This window comes from Alexandromys fortis, unplaced genomic scaffold, assembly GCF_014885135.2.
Source record: "Alexandromys fortis isolate MF-2015 unplaced genomic scaffold, M_Fortis_MF-2015_v1.1 scaffold_126, whole genome shotgun sequence".
In the NCBI taxonomy this organism is placed as follows: Eukaryota; Metazoa; Chordata; class Mammalia; order Rodentia; family Cricetidae; genus Alexandromys; species Alexandromys fortis.
Window position 1 is genome coordinate 1808692 of NW_026068018.1, and position 26981 is coordinate 1835672.

Genomic DNA, 26981 nt, shown 5'->3' on the forward strand with positions numbered 1-26981 from the left:
AGGTGACCACTGTAAAAAGGGCCATTTGACCCCCAAGAGGTCAGGATCCACAGACAGAACCACTGATCTAGATCCTTCAGAAGTTAGTTGGATGTATATAGACAAAGTAGCCCACTTCAAACAAACCATGAAAACGCTGCAGTTTGGAAGTCAGTCAGAGAAATCATATTCTCTAGATAAAGCATGTTTGTTTTGGCCAATACTAGAGCCTCAGGTTTGCACTATGCTTTAATTTTCTGTCTTTATTTGGAAGTCAGTATTATTGCTTAGAAATAGCCATGTTTTATGTGGCGTTTGTCTACTTTTGGCTGTTTGCTTTCGTTGTTGCTTAGTCATGATTATGACGTGAAAATGAGCTCCTTAGAAGAGATAGTGGGAAAAGCTTTAAAGCAATATAGGAATTTTGAGCTTGAGTTCAGAATGTTGTTAATGTCAGGGTAATTTTATTGAGGAAGTGCCTTGCGTGAAGTATGAGACTCTGAGACTCTTAAGTTAGGTAAGTTCGGGAGACAAAGTGGAGTTTAGAGGAAAATCAAGATACTGCAGAGGACCAGGTTATGATGTTCAGCAGGGATTTCTGGCTTTGCAGTGTGTGCAGAAGTGATACATTTAGTGAAAGTCATACTTTTAAAATTGCAAATTCTTCTCTTTTTTAAAAAAATAAACATTGGGGATGGAAACCAGGGCTTAGACATGTTAGGCAAGGATTTCCCACTGAGTTGTAGCCACAAATTTTTTAGAATTTGCTGTTTTCTTTGACTAACAGTAGGAAAACGCCACCACCATTTCCGCCCAACTGTATCATCAGCAGCAAGACAACCACTGCTTTATAAGGGCACTGTTTAAGTAATCTAAAGTGAGCTGGGGGGAGGTGCATTCAATGTGTTTGGTTTATGGTCCCTTTGTCTTAATAGGTTTAGCAACACACTATCCTACGTCGATGGCGGGATTTCATGAAAAGTCTGAGAATCACCGGCTGAGATGTACTGGTTAGTTTTGTGTCAACTTGACATAAACAAAAGTCATCTGAGAAAAGGGAACCTCAATTAAAAAAACACATCCCTAAGATAAGGCTGCAGGCAAGACTGTAGGGCATTTTCTTAATTGGTGATTGATGAGAAAGGGCCCAGCCCATTGTGGGTGATGCCCTCTCTGGGATGGTGGTCCTGGATTCTGTAAAAAAAAAAAAAGTGGGCTTAGCGAGGTAGGAGGAGTAAGCTAGTAAGCAGCACTCCTCCATTGCCTCTGCATCAGCTCCTGCCTCCAGGATCCTGCTTGGTTTGATTTTCTGCTGATTTTCCCCAGTGATGGACTGTTACTTTGACGTCCAAGCTGAAATTAACCTTTTTCTTCTCAAATTGCTTTTGGTCATGGTGTTTCATTACAGCAATAGCAGCCCTACCTAAGACAGATGTCAAGAATATCAGGAAGCCTCTATGCTGGATATAGTACAAATGTAGGCTAAACAATTTCTGGCTTTAAGAAGATGCATTTTTATTTTCGGGTACTAGCAATAGACCAGGGCACAATTCCTCTGATTTCTCCATAATAGATAACTTTTGAATTACAGGGTATTTTAGAATATTTCTGTATTCGTGGGGCCCCTGTCTTGGGCCGTAAGTTCTATCAAAAGAGTAAAAGATAGTCAGCTACACACCGTAGTGTACTACCTAGCCACAAATATTTGAATACTTTTATTCATGTTAAAAGGCTGAAAACCTGCTTAGACAATAATAGTGAAAAATCTTAAAATTTAATTGACAAAAGCTAGAGAGACCAAGGATCAAAACAGAGAGAAAAGTGCCTTGCTGGCAGTGTTCTAAGAAACCTGGGTTATTATATGAAAGCCACGTATTAACTGGCTCTTCATAATTCCACTGATGTCCACATTTGGTAAAAGGATAAGTTGAGGAATTATGAGGTCAGAGGGAATAAAGAGGAACAAGCCACAGGAAAAAGTAGTGTAGTTTCTTCATCTTTAAACATTGCTTAGGGTATATTCTGGGCAACTGTTGTCCTGAATTCTTGAGTCATAGAAGATTCCTGGTAGGAAATTTTATGTTAGTCAAGTTTTATATATTAGAAATGGTATTTATGAGTATCCCCTTGCTATGGCTGTAGCCTGCTCTAAATTGACAGAGCTACAGTCCCCAGTCTTCGCTCAGAACGTTCTTGCTTGACAGATTTGTATTTGATTCTCCATGGGATGGAATTACAGGCAGGGTATGGCAGCATGATTCTTAGTAAAAGTGACTCCTAACTTACAAATTTTCATTTTGTTGTCTTTCATGGGTCATGTAAATGCAAACGCACTTAAAATCTCATTGTCATTTCCTTGACATAGGAAACCAGTTGCCAATTCAATGTGCCAGTCTTTTGCCTTTGTTTCTACCTAGAAGAGATAAAGGAGAATGAACAGGCCAGGGATCAGATTTTGAAATTAATGATTTATTGAAATGAAACAATATAAATATTAAAATATGAAAGTAGTTTGTTATAAAATACTTGAAAAACTCGCCATTGCAAAAATAGATGTCAACTTAAAATATTTGACTGTATGAATCTTTTCAGTGTAACCACGTAAAAGTGCCTCTTTGTTACCAGATGCTACATTTGCTGTTGTGGCTTCATTCTTTCAACATGTTCAAGAGAACCAATGTCTTAGGTACATTTAAAATTACGTTAGAGTCTGAGATGGTTTTAACACTAGTTTTTCTACTCCAGTCCCCTTTGCTTTCTCTGACTGAACATGTTGCATGGTAGATGTCAAAATTTTTCTACACAGTGGAATACAAAGAAGAGGTTTTTAGTTTCCGCAGGAATGCATAGTTGGTGCAGCTGGTTTTTACGTCTGTAATTCAGAGGAGTTGGAGTTCTAACTTGTTTTGGCTCCTTGTTACTAATCACGGGATTGGGGGCTACCTGGGAGATTTGCGCACCCCCCCACTTTCTAATGCTGTGACCTACAACATAGAAGCCCCCATGAAGAGTCGATTGTAGTGGTTGGCAGAAAACTTTGGTCATTGTTTGTTGTCTCACAGGAAGTACATATTTTTGTGGCCGTTTTAGCTGAATGACAAGTTCCAGGTAGGAGATGTAGCAATTGTGACTATCAGGTTTCCCAGCAAGTCTGAGCATACTGCATTGTTGGGGGAGGTGGGGCAGGGAAAACTTTCCTTCTGAGCATCTGTGGTCCACTTGGGTAACACCAGGAAGTGAAGGTCTGATCCATGATGAGCACCATAGCAACACATTCTGAGATGTTCAAGATGACAAATACATCCTGGGCCTGTTTTTATTCTGCCTTTCCCTTAAGAGTTTTGGCCTCTATTAAGGATCATCTATTTAGGGATATCTTAAAAAAAATTGATGACCATGAATAGAAAAGGTATTCTCCTGGGAACGCAAATATAATCATAAACATGGCATACCCAATTTCTGTTCTGTATATTAAATCAATGAAGCAGTGAGGCACTGGATACCTTCAAGAATCTAATATTTTAATATGTAAGTTGGTCTAGTACGTACCAGTTGAAAATTCAGCTTTCTATGAAATATTTACTCTCATGAGGTATACTTTGCAATAGAGCGTTATAAGATAGCTCATTTCCTATCCATTTATCCATGGAGATTTGGCCCCCTGGAGAGACATACATTTAGTTTAATCCCATTTTAGTAGCAACTAAATGTTTTCTTGAGATGGTCGGACATAGCTGTAATTCCAATTCTAGGTCAACCTAGGTTGTATAGTGAGATCTTGTCTCAAAAAGCAAACAAACAAACAACACCCAGCAACAGCAACTATAAAACAGAATTTGTGTCTCCTGTGCCTGATTGATCGTACTTAATAACCCTGACAACACTATTCAGTATAAAATCTTTTCCAAGTCCCCTGTGGGAAAGACTCCAGTTGAAATTTCAAAGTTAGAAATTAGAAATAATGGACAGGGGACAGGGATGTGATCTAGGCACTGTTCCCACTGATAAATAGTAGTCATTTTATAATAATTTTAATTTATAATGAAACACAATTCTTCCAGGCATGTGTAATTCCCTTTGTCCTAGAATTTTTAGAGTATTTTTTATCAGCCATAAAAGTAATAGCTACATCTCCTTTTATGAATTATGATTTATAAAGTCAGGCAAAAAACTAATCTTCGGGTCAGACCATCCCATGATTTTATCCCTATTTGTTATTGGATACTTTTTGACAGGACAAGATTGCCTGATGTACTCCACATCACATGAACATTCAGCAGATATTCACTGATTACCCATCAGCCCATCAGTTCCAAATACTCTGCAGTGAACTAGTAGTAGAAACCTATTTAAATTCAGTTCACTCTGAAACATATGTTTATACAGATTTTACTATCTATTACTTATAAAGCCCATACTGAGAATCATCTGTAAACTTACTTTAAACCTGTCTTCTCCCATACCTTTTACATATTGTAATTTTTGATGGTTCTAAACTTACGACCTTCACATTTCAAGAAGCATATCATAGTTCTATAGTAACGATTGGGTAGTCGCTCCAATCTATGTTCTTATGGTAACTAGTATAATAAAAGTTATAGCACAATTTTAAAATTATACAGCAACTTTCAGGATATTTTCCCATTGGTTCTTCAGGGACATTGTTCAGTACTGATGTCATCAGTACTAACTAATGTCAGAGGTCTTTCAATAGAGCAGAGATTGTACTTTCTGGAAAGGCACTTTTCATGCACGTTTTCTCTGTGAATATTATGTACTTCCTTTTAAGTTAAATGAAACTTCTCTGCTTGACCGGATACAGTTTGGTTGGCTCAAAAGTACCAGTGGGAAAGTAAAATCTAGATCCACCTCATTGCACTGGTAGATGATTCTTGGATCCTGAATCTGGGTACCAGCAGGCATGAGTGTACACATTCCAGTCTCACATGTTCCACACATGCACATGTGAGCTTCCACCCAAACTTTCTTTGGTTTCTTGGCCATGGTGGACATTGACTCTGCAATCTTAAGCAACTCCCAAACAGTGCTCACTACAGTAGTGTTACCTTATTTTGAATCTCAGCCACTTTTATGTTTTATGAATAATAATTCATGGAGCCAAGTACTTTATTTCAGTGCAGGAAGTAAACAATAAGGCAGAGGCATTACTTACTTTTTTTTTTAAAAAAAGAAATGACCATTCTCCAACAATTTCATTTTTGTATATAATAGATTTTTAAAATTTCACCCCCATCCTATTTCTTCTTTCATCTCCCTTCCACTACTTCTAGAACACCTTCTTTTTCTTCCTATTTTTTTTCATTTGTTTTTGTAGTTCACTGAGTTTAAAGAGGGTTGCCTGCGTGAGCATGGCTAAGAATTTATGCACTCAAGTATGGGTAACTTCTCTGTGGCCATTGAGGAAAATGATTTCCCACCCTCCAGCACCCATTAACTGCTAGTAACTCCTCAGGGAGGGGTGGTTCTAATGAGTTCCTCCCTTATCTGTGATGGAATATGGAGGGGTCCCACCTTGTGCATGTCTTGGACAGGTGACAGTAACTTCTGTGAGTTTGTAAGTGCAGTGGCCATACAATGGACACAAGACGGTGTTTCATAGAACTCCTTCCTATGCTATGGCTCTTCTTTTCTTTCCAACCCCTTTTCTTTGATGTTTTCTGAGACATGGAGTGGGTAATATGGATGGTCCATCCTAAGCTGAGCATTCAACACAGTCAATTATTCTCAATACTTTGACCAGTTATAGGTCTCTGCATTAACTGTTGCTCACTACAAATAGAAGCTTCCCTAACCAAGGCCGTTCAGGAGCACTAATCCATGGGTAGAAACAAATGTTTAGAAAGCAATTTGACACTGTATCCATTTAGTTTTACCCCAGTGGCTATCACCTCCCCAGCTTTTGACCAGGTTGACAGTACCAGTCATGACTTCCCTTCTGTGAATTGGGCCTCAAATGCAAATTAAAAGTAGTTGATTTTATCACCATAACTATCACACTACTAATCAGGCAGAGGCAATTCATGCTAAAATAATTTATCATGTAGAGTTATATAATAACTGACAAAAATTGATGAGCATGTATATAAAGAAAGATCTGTTTTTCTTTTGTTCCTTTTTATTTGTTTAATCATTTAAATTTCATTTTGCCTGTTCGTATTATATCAAGCACATATGCTTTAAAACCTCATCTAGTTAATATATTCCTTTTATAGGTCACTGAAATGATCCTGGAAATGTCGCTTGAAGTTTGGTAAGTTCTTTTACTTAATCAGATGAAGAATATTTAGGGTGATATTGCTAAAGAGAATTCTTTATGTGTGAAATAATTCCTAAAGCTTTGAATACATAATAGTATCCTAATAGTCTCCTTCAGCTAGCTACTCAAAATCAAAAAAGCAGAGTTGTAATATTCTTTCCTTACTTTTACAGTAGTTTGGAAGCTGGGGAATAGTTGTCAGAGTTAGTGCTTCTTTTCAAGGGTCCTCTTTCTAGTAACACATTTATTCCCATGGAAACAATTGTGGTTTTTAAAGCCCATTTCCCATTGGTGATAGGCCATAAATGATGTTTAATAATTTCTTCCGTCATAATACATTATGTTCAATGTGGTTTTTAATGGGTATATGTTTCTGAGGAATTGTGGCTGCCACTATTCCAAAGGAATAGTGCAATAATGTCTTGTAGATGCTCCTGCACTTGTGGTTACCTGGAGTTGTGTTGTTTGAAGCACTTCCCTTTTCAAGGGAGTCCTCCATTAAACAAGGGAATTAATTAAGACATTATCTCTGCAAGCATGCTTCCTGGGAGTTAAGTGCTTGGTGATACTAGTGGGTATTAGATGCTAGAGTGGTGGGGATGCAGGAACAAGGGAAGTACTCCTGACCATTTAAGCTTTTAAAGTGCCATACCAAAGCCACAAACAATTTTCTATATTGAAGCACTTCTGAAAGTCCTTTTTTTTTTTTCTGAAAGTCTTTACTGTCCTAATATACAGACTATATTGGCTACTTTTCTATTGCCGTGATAAAGTGCCATGATTAAGGCAACTCACAGCAGAGCGTTTGTTTTGGGTTTATGGTTCCAAAGGGTCAGAGGTTATGATGGTGGAGCAGAGGTACCAGATGGCAGGAGGCAGCAGCAGCAGCTAAGAGCTCATATCCCCAACCATAAGCAGAGAGTAGAGAACACAGTGGGAATGGCATGAAAACTCAAAACTGCCAAATAACATACTTTTCCCAGCACGGCCACACCTCTTAATCTTCCAAACAGACACCAAATGAGGATCAGGTATTCATGTCCAAGATTTAGGAGGGACATCTCACACAAACCATTTCACAATGTACAGTCGTTAACTCATTTATTTTTCCTAAATATCACTTTTTAAAATTTTTATATTTATGAATGTTTTGTTTTAAAGATTTATTGATTTATTTATGTGTACAATGTTCTGCCTTCATTGCCTACCTGCCAGAAGAGGTCACCAGATCTCATTGCAGATGGGTGTGAGCCACCATGTGATGGCTGGGAATTGAACTCAGGACCTCTGGAAGAGAACACAGTGCTCTTAACCTCTGAACTCTCTCTCCAGCCCTTAACTATCACTTGTTTTTTAAGAAAATATTTTTAATTTGTTCGCTTCTGAATACAGGTTGCTAAATTTGCTTTGTTCCCTCTGTTTTGAGTTCAGTCCTAGATCTTTGCTTGCCATAGGGCACAAAAAAAAAAAAAAAAAACAAACAAACAAACAAAAACTGTTTTAAGGTAGCTATCATTTTGTTCTACAGTTTTAAGATTGCTTCCCGGGACTCGTTTGAGGGAAGCAGCCAGCAGTTTTGGGGAACCTCAGAGATTGACTATTGTATAGCAAGGCTCCTGGGAGCTGTGGCTCATTGATCTCTCTGTTTTCTGTTGTAGCTCATGCCCAGACCTACGGTTCAGCATGGCGCTGTGTGATGAGGAGAAAGCTTTCAGGCAGCAGAGGAAAGAGAACATAAAGGAGAGCATGAGGAAACTCCTGGGCCCAAAGGACAGTGAGGGGCTGTATTCCACACGTGATGTGAGTTGGGAAATTTGAAATGTCATTACAGCCTAATGATAATTTTTAGTGATTTCTTCCGATACATCCCTCAGTATGGGCATAATTTCTTCGGCTTGTGAGGCAGGATAGGTGCTTCAAAAATGAAAAGACTTTGAGAATGCTCAACCCAATGCTGATTATTTTGGTAATAATCATCAGCTGTAGTAGCTGTCTCTAATTTGACTTTTAAAAACAGTGTTAGTACCACAGGAAAAAAAAACGAGCAGAAAACACAGATAATTCCCGAATGCTTTCCATTCACACCTATGTATAACTTCTTAGTCTCAGAAACTGAACCAAAGGGATGTGTGTGTGTGTGTGTGTGTGTGTGTGTGTGTGTAAGACGGGGTGGGGGAGGGGGAGAGAGAAGGAAAGGGAAGAGAGAGAGAGAGATTTAATAGAATATAATAGAAATTGGCTCATGTATGTTATGGAAGCTGACAAGTCCTTTGATATGCTGTCTACAAGGTGGAAATCCAAGAAAGTCGGGGATATAACGTAATCTGCATCTGGAGGATTTGATGCTAGGGCTATGAGTCTGGGGCTGTAGGCCTAAGGATTAGAGTTGCTAGAATGGTGGCACTGGTATCATGTCTCAGAGACCCAAGACTTGCGAACCCAACGGCAATAAGACATAGATCCATATCAAGCCATGCCAGTTCACATAGAGGACAGAAGGCATATTTTATGGAGCCCAGTGATTCAAACACTAGTCTTCTTGGAAACCATCCTCAGAGATGAATGGAGAAGTACTGTTTTATTAATCTTCTGTCTGGGTGTCCCTGAACCGAGTGAATTAACAAGACACTTATAATCACATCTTGGACTCTTAACACCCAACATCAGAGCAGTGCATTTGTTACCATAAACCTTGCAATTGATGCAAAATTGTTCAAAGTCTGAAGTTTATGTAAGGGTTTGCAATTAACATACATTTTATGGGTTTTGAAAAGTATGTCATGGCCCATGTCTGCAGTGTTGGGGGATAGTTTTGTTGTCTTGAATACCACCCATTGTCTTCCACATGGTTAATTCTCTCACACATAACCTCTGACATCCACTCATCTTTCTTCTTTCCGTATAGTTTTACCTGCTTCTATATTATATACCCCTGTAGAGGGGAAGGCTGATAACATGAAGTCATGTTAACATGAATCAGATTGGATTATTTTACATAATAATAATGTAAATTCCATCTTGTTCCACATTTTCGCATGATCTAGTACCTTCTTTCTTTTTTTTTTCTTTTTAACCAATGAACAGCTTCTCATTGTGTAGATGGAGCACAATTTATATTTCCTAATACAGGATTAACATTTTCCCCCTTTATTTTTATTTTATATGTTTGGGTGTTTTGTTTGCACGGGTGTCTGTTCACTGCATGCATGTAGCTCCCATGAAGATGAGAATGGGGCTTCAGATTGATCCCTTGGGACTGGAGTTACAGAGGGTTGTGAGCTGTCATGTGAATTCTGGGAATTGAAGACAGGTACTATGGAAGAGCAACTAGTGCTTTTAACTCGTGGCCCAACTCTTTAGTCCTCAATACATTATTCATTTTTTAAAATAAGGCATACCTTTATTAGAAAAACACCCTCAAGAAATGTATATACAAGTAAGATTTTTTTTCTAGCTATTTTGCCAACATTCCTTAACTGACTTGAGTTGCAAACTAAAAGAGGAGATAAAAAGTGTTTCAGTTCTTCATATTTCAGAGCAAAGAGCTGCAAAATACCATGTAAAAATGACCAAGTAGTCAAAAAATGACTTCTACTTATACAGAATTTAGAATAAAGTGATTAAGAACAGTTACTGATGGTACAATATTTGAATTTTACTTTAACTTTTTTTAAACTTGAATGACTATTCAGTAATATATTTTATAATCTTTTTGGATGATCTATCCTTTCTATCTATCTATCTATCTATCTATCTATCTATCTATCTATCATGTATGTATGTATGTATGTATCCATCCATGCATCCATCTCCCTCTCTTCATCATCATTGTCTACCTAGTACACCCTATGTCTCTGCCTTCCTTTCTGTTCTACCAGTCTATCTCCATAAATGAAATCTATGAAGAAAAACTGCTGCAATGATGAAGAATGATGAAGTTTCTTGTTAGTAATAGAACAATTCTTGGCTTATTTTCATGAGCTTTTTCTATTAGTTGAATATGTTAAGTTAACATAATTTTATTCATTAAATTCACAAGTAGACACACTTTCACACACACACAGGGTTTCAGTGTTATTGCGAATTAAAGGCAAAGTACACTTGGACACAAGATACAACAACTTAGGAAGGGCACCTGATGAACACCCATATGCCACTAGTGATGGCAGGTTTCCAGCTATGTTTTCAGGGAGCCATGAGGTGGGACGTCCATTGCTAATGTTGGCATGGCTTTGATTACTGTGAAGCCAACTAACTGTAAGGTACAATGCTGCTTATGGGGGACTTCTGCCAAAAAGAAACAAAGGGGAAAGTGAAGCCTCCATTTAAATTTCTATTTAAAAAAAATGAAGGTAGCAGATTCTTTTTTATTGTGTAAGTTGCTTGTCACCCTGACAGATCTCTTGAAGAATTTATGACAGGTTTGGTTACTAGTTTTGTTTGGTTACTTGTATTGGGAGAAACTTCCTTCCTATCATATTTAATCTGTTTTGTTTTTTTTTCTTTATTTACTTTTAATGCAAGCAGCACACCTTTCACAGCAATTCTGCGACTTCTTTTTGTTTCCATCTTTGTTTTCTGTTGTTAGACTATTGGGCCTATAATTTTTATTTCAAGTTCTGATTGCTATATCACTGATCAAGACAACTGTTTTAGCTTCTGGAGAAGATAAAATTTGAGATGGGTAGCACTTAAGGCTCTTTAGTGGGTTTAAAGCCTTGTTTGGACAAGAGCTTTTTAATGAGATTAAGCTAATGATGTGTGAAGTGAACAGATGTGAGTGGAGGATGCTGGCGTTGATGGGAAGGTGGTACTGGCCGCGCCATGCCGAATGAGCTTGCTGGAATGCAAAGCAGAATTTTTACATTCATGGTCATCTCTATCCCTCCCTCAGAAGACCCTTGACTCATTATCCCAGCCTCCCTATTTGCTGTTCAGTTATTTGCAGCAATTTTATTTTTTTACTACAGCGCGCCCATTATTCTATTCACAGCGAGTAACTTGGCTCCTAATCAAAGACAAATTAAAATCAAGAGATAAGAGATCCATACATCTTTCTCTTTCTAATTTTTGGCCATAAAGTTGACACATGCAGCCTGTGATTTTCCTTTGTGGTTTCCTTTCCTACTTAAATGAGATTTCCTTTTCTTTCAAATGCAGATCCACATCAGACACATATCACAAGGAACCATAGTAGTTAATTATTCAGTCCTTCCAGTCCCCTACCCATCTAGGTTGTCAGCTTCCGCTTGAGTACAGATATTTTATATAAAAATGTACACCTGCTCTTCACAGCCCGCTTTGCCTCCTTTCTTGCTCCGGGCATCTGCCTTCAGTGTTGGATTGTGTCAGTTCCATGACGAATAGATACCGGCAGTCTCTTACTCCACCTTTCCCAAGCACAGCTGCTGATGACAGATGTCCTCCTGGCACTTGAAGCTCTTCACTTTGCAACTTCTACTTCATCATGGGTCTTTGATTTTCTTATCTAATCTCCTCATTTGCATCTTTGATTTCCTCACTAATGAGCCTCAGTATCTCCATCGCAGCACTCCTGATACTGAAAGCAGCATCACTGTTCTTTGCATGTCCTCTTGTGGCCGTCCTCTTCCTCGCTCTTTTCTGTCTACCCAGAATTCAGAGTGGTCTTCTCAAAACACAAAGTTGACTGCATTAAGCCCTTCTTTTGAGCAAAAGTACATTGCTTGTCTTTCAGAATATACCATGATGGTACCTAAAAGTACTTATATAAATATTCATTTGATGTCTTCTTTCTCCATTAGAATATAAGTTTGATGAGGGCCATATAGTGTCTGTGATGTTGACCTGTGTATTTCCAATATCTAACATGGCTCGTAAAATATGATGCCCAGTATATATTTTATGTGAATCAGAGAATAGAGTTAGGTAGTAATTGGAATGACATTTATAGAGAGGTGGAATAGAGGGGAAGGGAGTAAGGCAGGAGGCGGGTGAGGGAGACAGAAAGGAATATCAGGCTTCAAAGACAGAGGAATACTAATAACTGGCTATTAATGAAGAAAACAAAGTTTAGATGAGAGGGTTAGATTCTTAAAGTATATACATCCACAGGCCATATTAATTTGAATGTCCACAAGCCATATTACTGTATATGTCCATGGGCCATATTATTATGGATGTCCACGGGTCATATTAGTGTGGATGTCCACGGGTAATATTAGTGTGGATGTCCATGGGCCATTTAGTGTGAATTTTCATGGACCATATTAGTGCGGATGGTTTCGAGAATTCTGGTTTGACTTTTATTTACTCCTTCCCTTCTTGTTAGAAATAATCAACTTAGACACAACCTACACCACAGACTGTATCAATACCATTTATTCCCATAAAATATTTTTCTATTATTATCAAGCTAATCTTTGTGTTTCTTAGTCTCCTGTTTTCCTGTTTCTTGTAAGTATCTTCATTTTCTCATCAGGACTTTATAGTTGTTCACTGGGTATGGGGAAGTGGGTTCTTCTTCTCAAGACCTGTCTTACGAAAATATCAAAGTCAAGAAGTCAAGAATCTTCCTATCCTGCTTTTGCTTCTCTCTCTCTCTCTCTCTCTCTCTCTCTCTCTCTCTCTCTCTCTCTCTCTCTCTCTCTGTGTATGTGTGTGTATTTGTGTGTGTACACATTGGTTTTATTGTAAGAAAGCAACGTGTACACTTCAACATTTAAAATGAGCATCTCTTTCCTGCCAGTGAAAACCAAAAAACTAAAAATAAAAATTAAGTTACAACAGACAATGTGAACTCCAAATAAACCCCTACAGTTTCTGTTCATTCTCCCATTGATTGGCAGGGCTCAAGTCATCATTAAGAGAGAATATTATTTTAAAAGTGTCATCTTAAATTGCAAGGGTGTCTATTAAACATCACAATTAAACATGCCAAAGGAGAAGCCATGTTGTCGCGATGCCCACTAACCCCTGCCAGACATCTCAAACCCACCCTTGCTGACCTTCTATACCCCCTTTTCTTTTTTTTTTCTTTTTATTAAACAAGAGAAAGTAGACAGCTTTTGATTTTCAAAACGAGGCCGCGTTCAGTGCAGGACCTTAATGAGTTCAAATCTTGGGCACGCACTGTGTTTGCTTGTGCTTCAGCTGAGATGATCTCTCTTACAGAGTCAAGGAAATGAATACCAAGACTGTGATGTATCTAGCAAAATATGCAGAGTGCATAGTAGTTAGTCAACAAAACCATTCAGTATAAACACTGTTAGGGGGCTATTGTTGATTGTATAACATCCTGTGACAATAACTGTAAAATGTAACATCCTAAGTTTCCTGCCTGGAGAGCAACCCAATAGTTAAGGTTTCTAATTGTCTAAGAGCTTATGGTTCTAAATACTCTTAAACAAAAACAACAGATATTGCTTTAGGTAATTTGGGACAGAAACCTTTGGGAAACATACAACTTCTTGTTCAGATAAAGTGAATTTTGGTTTTTACATGTTGGTGCCCTTTGAAATCAACTGCCCTTTGGCATGCCCTGTGGGTCCACTTGAAGTAATTTCTCTAAACTATAGCGTTCTCTTTCATCATTGTTGCTGTGGAATTCAAATCTGACTAGCAAGCTTGTTACTGGCACAGTGTCTCTAATTTGAGTAACTTCTCCCTAAGAGAAGAGCTGCTGAGATCAGGAAGGAATTATGTAGCACCTATCTTCAGACTTTGTCTGCACCATCAGCTTTTCTAGGCCTGGACCTCACTGGTCCACACTGCAGCTTTGAACTTTCTAGTCTCTACAATTGTGCGAACCAATTTCTTATAATGAATGTCTTTCCGTATAGACACAGATTGTATTGGATCTGTTTCCTTAGTGAAACCTAACACAGAACCATGGGAAAACTATCTTTTGTGATGGTAAGAGGTTGCAATCTACGGGAAGGTCAGAGGCCTTAAGCATCTTAGAGCTTTCTTCTCTAAGGAAGAAAAATAATAGGATTTGTAAAACCCATACATCAAGAGAGGTTAAATCAAAACACAGGATTTTTTGGTAAATGCAAGTTCATTTCTTGTAATCCTAAGAGAAAGTACGTGAAGTATTTCTTGACACATTTATGCGCAAGTATTAACGATGTTATGTCCAAATATAATATAAAAGCCATCTCTTATCTGATTCTTTTCTAATAGCAACCAGGACTAAAAGATGCACACATTGTTATTCGGAATGTTATTTCAGAATGACTGTTTAGAAGACTATTTTAGCAACCAAATTTATTCCTCATGTATTGCACAGAATTGTCTTGATATTATTTGATGTTATACATGAGTATGAGGTGCAGTTTGCCCATGCATCCGGGAATAAATGCAATAAATCTCTCCCATCTCTACATCAAAGAGCATGGCTTTTGGTGTGAGTTGTACCTTAGTGTGATTCTCGGGTGTACTAGTTATTAGCTGTCTGTGTATGGAGTCTATATTGTGGGTGCTTAACTTAACCCCTTTCAAATGGAAATAAAAATGCCTCTGACCACATGCCTTTCACCCCTCGCTTCAGATCTGTCACCAAAGTTAAAAATGCTTCCTGTAAATGCGCCCTAAAAATCAAGCTGTTTGCCCAACTGACAGATTGCTTCTGCCAACTGTGAAAGTGACAGAGAAGGAGAATTACTCTTCTTAGACCGTTCGGGATGTCTGAGGGACCAAATGAAGCAATGCCCCTGAAAGCAGGCTTCAGATTGCAACTGCAAACAAGCACAGAGCTTTGCTGTGCTGGTTGCTGTTATAACTATTATTATAATAATATGTTTCCCAGTTGACTTTGATTCTTGATTTTTACAATGAAATACTTCTTTAAAAACATTAAATATACAAAATAAAATAAATAAACATGCAGAAGAAAATTAAATATCGCCAGGATGTGAGTGATACCTGTTTCTTTGTATAACAATGAATTGTTTCTAGCCTTAGAATTGAAACTGGAAATTAATTAATTTGTGGGTTTTGCTGTTTGTATACCCTCTGTGTTGCTTCATTCCAGGTGCCTGTGGTGGCCATTTTGGGTTCTGGTGGGGGTTTCCGGGCCATGGTGGGATTCTCTGGTGTGATGAAGGCGCTGTATGAATCTGGGATTTTGGATTGTGCTACCTACATTGCTGGTCTTTCGGGCTCCACATGGTTAGTATACATTTTTAGTTGATTTGAATTTTATTTTTCTAAAGGTTTACAATTTATCTAATTCAAACATTATGAAAGAGAAACTTAGAAAATTATATCTTAACTTCAAATTGCTAAAATCTTTCATTCCAGCTTAAGAATGTCTTACTATGATAACTACCCGTCTTTAGTTAAAACTTTGGTCATCCATTTACTCTCTCAAGCCTGTTTTGACAAAAATTTGTCGTTAGGGCATGAAATAAAAGGATAGCCAGTTGAAGATGATTTTAGATAAAAATGACAGTAGTGGAATAGCATACCCCACCCATAATTAATTTAATCTTCCTATAATTTGCTGATTTGGACTCCTCCAGAAAACATGTCTAAGTCTATGTGATTCATGAGGTATTCATTTTCCTCTTTAGGGCAAATAGGAAAAAATACAAGATGTTGTAGGCTACAGAAGAGAGAAAATGGCTCTGGACAGCACAGATGCAGGAGGCCTCATTGGTTGCTGTTTAACAGAATATTGTAGTCCTTTAAGTCTGTTTAAACTCAGCTGAGCTAGACGGATAACTCTAACACCCACATGGGTAACATTCTTGTCCTGTGAATTTACCTTTCGTGAATATATGTATATAACATTTTCAGAGAGACTGTACATACTTTTGGTGTGTCTAACCCATACCAGCACACTGAAAATCATATAAATGGCTGAGCTATGGGGGCACACACCTTTTATCCCAGCACTTGGGAGGCAGGGCAGGTAGGTCTCTGAGTTTGAGGCCAGCCTGGTCTATGGAGTAAGTTTTCAGGATAGCCAGGGCTGTACAGAGAACCCTGTCTCAAACTCCCCCCGCCCCCACCAAAGAATCTGAATCCTTTCAGAGAGAAAATCAAGTAGTTGGTCTTTTTTAGATGTCTCAAGTAAGAGTATTAGCTCATTACAATATGTTTGCCCCTGACCTGGGAGGCTGATTAGGTTATTCAGCCATGGAAAAGTTTATGTGCCGAATTCTTGTATTTTACATGTTTAGTGTTCTTAAAGTGTCTGTCATTTCATCCCATGAGGTGGATATAAGTTTCATTTTTTAACTAAAGAAATTTGACTCACAGGCCAAGTGACTTGTTCATCACAAGATACACCTGCTTTAAGGTCCATATTCTAACTTTTTTGTGCTAAATCCAGTCCTCTCTGAGTGTTATTTGTATGATATGGTGTTAGTCCCATGTTCTAAGCAACTGAGCTAACCAGCTGCTTCCTACATACTATATAAAGTTTCCTATGTAGATAATCTAGAGTTGCTTAAAAAATATTTTTCCTAAATGTGTTGAGCCAGATCCCGCAGTTAAATAATCACTAACCCAGGGCCATGTTTGTCACCATCATTGTGCCCTCAACATGATTGATGTCTTCTGAGGGAAGGGTGTAACCATCATTCTTCTTTCCCTGGAGGAAGGAGCACGCACCTGCCTGTTTAATGAGTAATGAGGTGAAAACTCTTGGACCCTTTTGTCAAAATTCTTACAAATAATTTTATTATTTGCTTCTGCTTGATTTTAATTTCTTCACTCAATATTTATTTGATTCTCGTTGCCATTTATTGACTACAGCTAGACGTCTATTTTCTTAAATGCATCCAATAAATGATGTTTAATCTTTGAGCACTGGCGTAGAGTTATGTATTTATGATATGGATTAGACCTCTAGTTATTTCCTTTGTCTTAGATTTGGGCAATATCTTCTTACATGCTTTTCTCGGGAACCCGAGAATAAGTCCTGTGAAATGTAAGAGAGTTTTAAGTTTGGGTACACTTTGGAATAGGCATGATATCTGCTTTGCCTTTTTTTCTTTAAATATTAGCTTTACTATTTTTATTTCATTTCCATGAATGACCCTCTGTCTTTAAATCTTTCTAATGTTCACTCACAGGCCATTTCCATTGGTTGGTACATATTTTCCTTGATTTCCTCTGGTGAAGTTAGGAGCTCAGGGTTATGATAATCACACATACTGCCCTTTTTAAAGGGAGTGATTAATCCTCTCTGATTGTCCTCTCTTCTGTGTCACCATTTGCTACTTAAACTGCTTTTCCCTTTGATGCCAGGTCTTCTCCGCAACCTCCCTTTTGCCAAATTATATCTGTATAACAAGTGTTAGTGATTCCACAGATTTTTCACTTGAATACCTGAGCTATGGTAGTTTAATGTGTAGAATCCTGAGAACACCAAAATGTGACAGATAAAAGAGGAGGAAGACAACTAATAGAATTAGCAAGAAAGCCCGAGAGAGAAGAGTCAAGGAAAAGATGGGTCTCAGAGGTCAGGAATGGTCAGAGCTTGGAGAAACAACCTAGCCTGAGTTTGGAAAATGTTTGTGGTTTTAATTAGGAATCCTCCAATTAAGTTAATAAAAGTTACTTTAGTCATGAAATTACATGAACCAAAAGCAGAAGTTCATATATGGCAATGTGAAACCTGAAAAATAAAAACTGATCAGAAAGGGTAAAAAAGTCAGGGTTTGAGGACATTATGGGCTTTACTTACTTTGCTTTTGAAGTTTAAGAAACCTGGATATTTACATAGATGTCTGAGGTAAAAGGAACAGCACATAGAGGTAGTTGAAAGACAAGAAAGTAAAATGTCATAGATGATAGATAAGAAAGACATAGAGACAGATTGCAAGGCAGAATGCACACATAGGGAAAATTGCACTGAGAAGAGGAGGCATTTCCTGAGATACAAGCAAGCTTGAGGGTGATTCACGTTAATAATTCATATTTGAGAAAGATGGGTAAGAAAGTAAAAAGTTCAGAGGAAGGAAATCAGGAAGACTTGGAAAAACAAATTACACCTCAGTATTCTGTAATGTTTCATATTCTATGGAGACATGACCATAATTTGGCATAAATGAGATAGTACAAATATATGTGGAGTAGCCCTGGACCTCCCAGACAGTTCTCTGTGATCACAAAATCAAATTTCAGGTTGGACAAAGCTTCTCTTATAACTGTAGCTACCTTCAAGTAATTATTTCTGAAATTATTTTTGGATGATTCCTGTGACTCATTAAATCTAAATTCAGGAAACTTGGCATGAGTAAGCTAAGGAAAGTCGTGATAGTAAGTCTGTGTTCTCTTGCCTAGGCTTTTAGTAAAGCTCTCTTCCTCAGAGAAGCTGTTATCTTGTAGCACTGGAAGGGGCTATATAATATATAATTGTAATCACCCTATTTGTATGGAATCACCCTCTAGAGAGAAATCAAAGTATCGTCATGTCTACAGAGAGTAGTAATAATGCCTCTTCTGTTAAATTGGCTAGCATAAACTTTGAGAATGAAAATGTTCACTAAAATGGAGGATTCCTAGAACAATGTGGAGGGTCTTCTCAAGTTATCCAGAATCTTGATTGAGAAGAACTACTTTGGTACATTCTCAAGTATAAAAAGTCTTAACATATACATGTAAGTGTTCTAACTCAGTACATCTGAGGGGCTGGACACCAATACTTTGAAATCTACACTGTGGGCTATAGGATTTGAAGATAGGGATTGAATTTAGCATTTTTCCACTCTGGAGTAGTATAGCATTAAAAATAATACAGTTAAAGCTAGGCGGTGGTGGCACACACCTTTAATTCCAGCCCTAGGGAGAAAGAAGCAGGTGAATCTTTTTGACTTCGAGGCCAGCCTGGTCTACAAGAGCTAGTTCCAGGACAGGCACCAAAGCTACAGAGAAACCCTGTCTCAAAATACCAAAAAAATTATATTTAAACATTTAAACCCATTTGTGTGGAAACAGTGAGGTATCTTATATTGTTAATATGTTGACAATTATATTTAACTACTTAGTGATTCTTACATAAGTAAATATAAGACTATTTCATTCATTGCTTTATAGAAGGTCTACACAAGGCACTCTGTTTTAGAAACTTGATTGGCATAATTGGGATCAAAACAATGACTTATCTGTGGGATTATCACTTGGTGTTATAAATGTGAGCTTCAGGTGGTTTTATATGCAGAAAACCAGTTACGTTTTCTTTTGGGTCAAGCCAAGGAGACAAAGAAAGAGCTACACAGAAAAACTAGTTGCCTATTATTCTATGTTTAGGCAGTGCTAGAGCCAAAATTCAAATCCAGGTAGTCACAGTGGTATCACGGAAAGGCTGTCTAACTCACCCTTGTGAATTCTACAGAGTATGTGTTCATAAGGGTTGAACAGCAAAGACCATGAACTCAGTGCCAATAAACTATTCTAGGTTTTTGTGTTTTGTTTTTGTAAACTGGAGATTGAATTCCCAAGTCAAGTGCTTCCTGAGAAAAATGCAAAGTAGAGATAGAGTGAGGCTGAATGAGTTTTCTTCACCTGTTGGAGGATAGAAACAGGGGATAGAAGGTAACCATTCCCTTTGTGATCAAAAGAGTGGTAGGCTCACATCTGTATGCGCTGTGTTCGTTTAGAAAGTTCTATTTCTGGCATGGACACCGTCTGAGATTTTAAACTACCTCTAACAACTAAGGAATAGTTTTCTCTTGCAGCAGTGATAGGTGAAAATTGGGAGAAATACAAGGGAGGAGGTGAGTCTTTAGATCTTGCTAGTGTCTCAAGCCTTTGGGAAGAGTACTTCTTACAGTTCATATTGATTCATTCCAAATTCTGCTAAATATAGATGAAGAAGTTGTACAGCAATATAAATAGAATTTGGATAATTATATCTGTCTGTGCACAGAAGGAATGACAGCTTTCGGTGGCAGAATGACCGCATCAAACCCCTTTCACTTGGCCTTAAAAAAATCATTCTGTGACTCAATGTGCAGTTTTGCTTTCCTTGCTCACATTCATCCCGTCTCACTCAGAAAAAGACGTAATGTTTCTTATAATGAAATAGACTAAATTGGATACATTAAATACAGGAATGAAAGGAAGAAGTGTTGATGGAGGTATGAAAATGGATGCTATAATGTATAGCCTTCATGAAGTTTAAAACTAAGCTTTCCAGAATTCAAAAACATGCAATCTATGTGAAGTTAAATAAAATATATTTTAATATGTTGTAGAGGCAGAAGTAGAATTATTCTTGGTAATTTGCATTGACTTTTTTGTTTGGTTTGGTTTGCTGTTGAGGTTTAAACTCAGGGCCTCATACATGGTATCCAAGTGTTCTACCACAGAGCTAAATCCTCAACTATTCTTGGTAATAAAATGAAGAATTCCCTTGTAAAACTCTCAGAAAGAATGAACTATATTCTGGGTATTTTCAGAGCACATGAGAGTCTCTATTTATTTTTAAATATTCTGATTCCTTAAATATAAATGACTGTAGCAACATATGCATCTACTACAGCTTAGCAGGGTCTAGAGCATTGGGTCTTTCTTGATGTTCATGAATCATGATGTGGACTTTTAGATAATTGTCCAAGTAGATGGAGCCTGTATCTTTCAAGTACTCTATGATGTCCTTTTATAGTTTTTTTGATGGTTGTACTAACCAGAGTTCTGGTAAGCTTTTAATGACTTAAATGTACCAGATGTTAGGGGACAATTATAGATTTAGTTTTTATGATCAAAACATTTAAGTAGCTTTTCTTTTTGGTTGTTAAGCATATGTTCTGTATGTGATCTTTCATATTCCATTCATTAACTTATTTTTTCAACCTATTATCTTGTCCTTAAGAAACTCTGAATCCAAAAGTATATTCTCATTTATTATGTAGTGAGAATAATTTGTTTTGTCAGCCTCGAAATCTTGTAAAAATAGTTTAAAAATTAGAGCCTACACATTCAAAGCTTTGGCAGGAGCTTTAGCAGTTCGAGGCTAGAATAAGCTACATAGTGAGATCATAGGTCATAAACCAAACCAATCCGGGTATGGTGATGTATGTCTTTAATCACAGCACTTGAGAAGCAGAAACGAATTTAGTCTACATAGAGAGTTTCAAGAAAGCAAAAACTACATAATAGAGAGACCCTGAAAAAAGAAGACAAACCAACCAAATAAAAACAAATCAATGAAAAAATAAATAAAGCTTACTAGAAGATAGGGCATGTTTTAAATTCTAATTCTTTCTTTTTAATTAATTATATGGGCCTCTTATTTACTTTGCCAGTTCTTTTTTTAAAAACAAAACAGAACAGGATATTTGTAAGTCATTGTGAATCTTTAAGACAGGATCTAGTAGCATCTAACCAGAATAGTGCCTAACCTAAAACAAAGCAGGTCTCAGTAAGAGTTATAATTCCCTTCCTAAAGAGAAGATAAGCCATGATTGCATGTATATATGAAAACATGGCTATTTCATGGAGTTGTTTGGGTATAATTAGAGTATCTTTCATCGTGTTTTGTTCTGTCCGTGCAGTAAACTGTTGCATATATCAGGTTATCTACCAAGACTGAAAATGGTAATAAAAGTTTATTTTTCTTGAAGCAGGTCAGAATTTATTAACGGAGACAGATAAGAAAAGGACCTCTCTGTAGGAGCTCTAGAGCACTAGAGATTTTGGTTTATAGTAAAGAGACCAGGAACATAAGGTTTCTTATCTGGATAATAAACTCCAGGCTCATGGTGATTTTGGTATCACTCAAAGTGGCCATATATCTAGTGGCCAACAGACTTCATCAGCCAGGAGGCCTTATTCTTCTCTAGGGTGTTTGACTTCAGTTCATATCCTTAAGAATTCAGAGTTCTACCTTGGGCAAAGTTTTGAATTTTAACTAGTTGGAAATGCACAATTTTAAAAGGAGACAAAAAGAGAAAAAGGTAAGGAAAGAGGAGAGAAAGAAAGGAAAACATTTGTCACGAATTTCATGCACCCATAGTAGTGGACAACACAATTTCTCCATGTAGATTGGCATCATGGAAAGTGAGATTATCCATTTCCTGACTGCTTTTACATCCAGAAAAGTCAGTTTGTACATGACTCTGAAGCGTAGTCATTCGTGTCCAGTGAGTATGATAAGGACAATCACTCCTGGCAGGCCAGTGGACAGTAGAACTGCTCATGCTTCCCTGAGAACTGGGAGAACTCTCCTTCCCTCTTGTAGATCTATTCTCCCCTAATTTGCTGCCATCATAGAGCAGGCCATTTCTGATTGACATATTTGCTACTTAAATAAATTAATGCCTCCAAACAGACAGAGAAGTTAGCCAAATCTAACCACCATTCTTTATCTTGTGCTGGAGAGTGCCAGAGCGCCTCCTTTCTTTGGAGATGTCGATGGAATGCTCTTTATCTTTACTAATGATGTCATGACTTTTTTACAGGTACATGTCAACCTTGTACTCGCACCCCGATTTTCCAGAAAAAGGCCCAGAGCAGATTAATGAAGAGCTCATGAAGAATGTTAGCCACAACCCCCTCCTACTTCTCACACCGCAAAAAGTTAAAAGATATGTTGAGTCTTTATGGAAGAAGAAAAGCTCTGGCCAACCTGTCACCTTTACTGACATCTTTGGGATGTTGATAGGAGAAACACTAATTCAAAATGTAAGTCTTGGTCAAATTATAACCCTTCTAACTGTAGTAGGCAATGCAAAGTAATTATGATGTCTGACAGTGGGGAAGGCACAGGATGTTTTGTACAGTCTATGCCACTCAGTTTATTTCTTCAGCAGTATATGTGCTAAACACATGCATCAGATGTTAGGATTCTTTGTTTCAAACTAGTACTCATCAACTAACTTAAACTACTCTCAGCTTGACATGTGTGAAAGAACTTTTATATTTTTCTTTTGAAAAGTCAAATTCTCACTGTCAATTCCCTCCATGAATGGTATTCTCTTTAGGTGAAAAGGTGAATGCAAATACTGTTAAAAATATAAAAAAAAAAAAAAAAAGAGGAGATTTTTCTCTCCTCAGCAGATAAGTGCATGTACTTCTCTTGCAGAGGACCTGAGTTAAATTCCCATCATCAGTGTCTGGCAGCTCACAACTGCCTGTAATTCTAGCTTCAGGAGGATTCAACACCACTGGTCTCTATGAGCACCTGCGCTCACATGTGCATGTCCACACACGAACAGATATTCATATTGCATATTTTAAAATAATAAATAAATGCCGGGTTTGGGAGTGCATACCTTATATACCAGCTCTAGGGATGCAGAACCAGGTGAATCTCTGTGAGTTCAAGGCCAGCCTCGTCTACAGAATGAGTTCCAGGACAATCACATCTACACAAAGAGACCCTGTCTCAAAATGGCAATAATATTAATAAATAATAATTGTAATATAATAATGGTAATAATAAAAAAGATGACAGAAGACTAATCATAACCTTTTTCTGGTAAGAGTCAGAGAAGGAAATGTACCACAGAAAACAAACATACTTGATGTATCACCACCGGGTGACATTTCATCTGAAGATAAAGCAGGAGAGAAAAGACATCCTGTGCCAGGGACTCCAGCCGAGAATTAGTTCCCAGCACTAGGACTGCCAAGTGTCCCTCCACTACAAATGTTGATACACTTCCCAGAGATTTGTTTGTTTTAGAATAAAGATGACATTTTCCACAGAGCTTTACTTTTGGTGTCTATTTGAGTCCAGAGATTTGCAGAAACAATAGGACTTAATTTTATTATAAAAGTTCAAATAATTTGCTTGAACATAGTATTTCAAATAGCTTTTTATCTATATCCATGTCTATGTATTTAAAGTCATTTTGTTCTATTTTGTGTCTATGGACAGAGAATGAGCACTACCTTGAGTAGTTTGAAGGAAAAGGTCAACGAAGCTCGGTGCCCCTTGCCTCTCTTCACCTGTCTCCATGTCAAACCTGATGTGTCAGAGCTGATGTTTGCTGGTATGTTGTCCCATTTATCAGAAAAAAAACCTTGAGATGGAGATTTCTAGTGATTTTTCTCTGTCTCGAAAAACCAAAAAAAAAAATTCATAAGCAATTTTAGTTGCTAATTATAATACATGTTCTGTAACAAGACAGTTTGAAAATGTGGAAAATGATAAGCTAGATGATTTTTCTGATTGGGAAGGGTATTACCCAAGACTGAATGTGATGCCTGTTCATTGAGCTCAGTGAAAGGGAGAGTAAATTGTGAATGCAGTCAGTTGCTGAATGGTCCGTTTTCTACTGACTGCTGACAATGGGATGCCTGGTGTATTAACAGCCATGTTTATGCTTGTAACTGAAAGACAGAATGCCTTATTTCTAATAAATGAAGTTCCACGTGTTTTTCTGTGGCTTCAGATCTTGGGTGCTGTAAAAGTACATGTGTTTCTGTGGAATCCCAGCTACAGTCATATTCAACCCAGGGATGTCATTGACTGTTTTTAGGGACACACAACTCCATAACTTCATTTACATTGAGCTCTTAAAAATCCAACATGGATTAGTAGATGTAAATCCATCACCCTTTTGTAATATAACTCTCTTTTTGCCTTGACTAAATATTCTCATGCAGTAATCCTTAATAGTTTATTTAAAAGTGGTTTGTTCACTAATATATTAATATTTATTAGTGATATGGATTAAAAGTTTTATTGTGCTATGGTTTCCAGAAAGTGTTATTCACATATATTATTTTAATCCACTTTTAGTGGATCCTAGGGAGGTAAGTATTTTTAACTTTGAATCACAGAAGAGCGAGTAAAATCTCAGAAACATGGTGTCATTTGTATAGTCAGCATGAGTAACAGTCTACTGCAGAACTGAGAACTGACTTTGGAAAGCCTTTGTTCTTCTAATAACATCATATTGGTTTATCTGATAACTGATCTTATTGGACACAGATTTGTCGGCTCTCAGAGTTACCCCCCTCTCTTGCTACAGCATTTCGTTCCTGCCTGTAAGAGCTTGCTCTTTGTTGGGAAGTTTACAGTAAGCATTAAGGAAAGTGAGAAAGAATACAGCTATCTTTGGGTGAATTTTCATTGACTTCTTGTAGCCTGCATCCCTTCATCTCTTAATAATGTTTTGACAAAAGCTTGTGATAAAATATAGAAAATGCGTCAGTGCTAAGCTGCAATTAAATTTCTTTACATTTTAAGAAATCAGCGTGTTCTGTGAAAGATGGCATAAGAAAAACCACTCTTTAAGAGCTTAAAGATGAATAGGATTTTGTCTATATGGGTAAATTTAATACTGGGCTGTCAAGAGTGGGAGAGAGGCTTGTGATAGAGTGTGCATGTATGCCCATCAGCAACAAGGACCATAACTTTGACCAGGGTGTGGTTTATACTGGAGACTTAAGACTTTGTTATACATGAGAAATAAGTGCTGTGATGAAATTGTCCCTTCCTCTAGCTATTCTTTTGAGGAAACTTGAAATTTTGGGGACTGACTGAGACCTTAGCACTAGTATTCTCATCAGACGTCAGTGCTGGGGAAATCATTTTTTAATCCCACAAGCATTGAGATAAGGTCAGAAGGGCACGAGAGTTTAATTTGTAAGCCTTGACTTTTATGTTGTTGAAATTTCTCCAGAAGGTCATTTAATCTCTTTGGTATATACTTTCTTAACTATTTTAAATATCATTATTTATTACCTTTACTAAGTGGAGGAGGTTATAATGACAATTCCTGATTTATACATAAACCTAACAGTTATAGAAATATAGATATTTTATTATTGTCACAATTACTATAACCTTTTTCACATCGGCAACTATTTTCTCAGAGCTTTTAGGTGACAACCATGGACAAGGAAAAAAATTAACTAAAATATGAGTTAGTTTTTCTGGAGGCTAATGGCCCAGGTTCCTCTTCAGTTGTAGATCTTGGATCTGAATGTGTCTGGCCTGAAAATCTGTCTCTATGAGATGCTACACACTATTGACCTTCACTATTAAGCCTCTATGATAAGGAGGGTCAAGTTGTGTCTTTCATTAGCTCTGGGAATTTGGTACCCACCCAGATAAGACATTCTGAGTTGTATATCATGAATGTTCAAGTAGTTTTACTTGAGTGATTAGAAAAGAAAAACATAGAAGAAAGAAGGAAAACATGTCTTTATTGCGAGAGAATACCTTTTTAACAGAACAGAAAGATTGAAACAATCAGTGAATTAATTTCTAAAGACTGCCAAAGAACCCAATCAGCTAATAGAAGTTTTGATAACAATTATGCTTCATAAATACCAGAGAATGTTTTTCTTCCAGACTCTTGGAACAGCTTTAGACGGTTTTTTCTTTGGAAGGTTTTCAACAAATGAACATTAGTGTTTAAACCATTAAGTAGTCTGACTCCTCCACTCTGTTACATTGCTGTGAAGATTTAAAGCCACGTTTAAGGCTTTCCAAAGGTGAATAACTTACCTCTACTGAGTATGACTTATGGCTATAGACTAGGCGTAAAGATAATAAGTTAATCAATTTTGAGACAAAGTATTGACATGCATATCATGTTTCTGTAGATTCCCAAGTTGTTGGGATTAACGATGCATATCACCATGCTTTGTTTATGGTAACCTTTAAAACAGAAACCATAGTTATGAAACTCACTGTCTTTTCTCTCCGAAAGTATAGTCTCATTGAAGACATAAAACTGAAACCTGGACAAATTAATAATGTACATTTAAAATAGAATTTCTGGCTGAAGTATGTAGATATGACATAGGATAACGTTGCATAGCTTTACTATAG

General features: G+C 37.3%; 1 protein-coding gene across 1 annotated transcript in view; it reads left to right on the forward strand.

Annotated features, from left to right (window-relative positions):
* The window catches only part of Pla2g4a (phospholipase A2 group IVA), a 141080-nt gene that overhangs the window by 78489 nt on the left and 35610 nt on the right, over positions 1 to 26981 (forward strand). The window contains exons 6-10 of the mRNA XM_050162916.1: positions 6213 to 6250; positions 7915 to 8056; positions 15270 to 15406; positions 22651 to 22873; positions 24072 to 24186. Of these exons, the coding sequence (XP_050018873.1) occupies positions 6213 to 6250; positions 7915 to 8056; positions 15270 to 15406; positions 22651 to 22873; positions 24072 to 24186 (655 nt within the window). The remainder of the gene's footprint in view (positions 1 to 6212; positions 6251 to 7914; positions 8057 to 15269; positions 15407 to 22650; positions 22874 to 24071; positions 24187 to 26981) is intronic.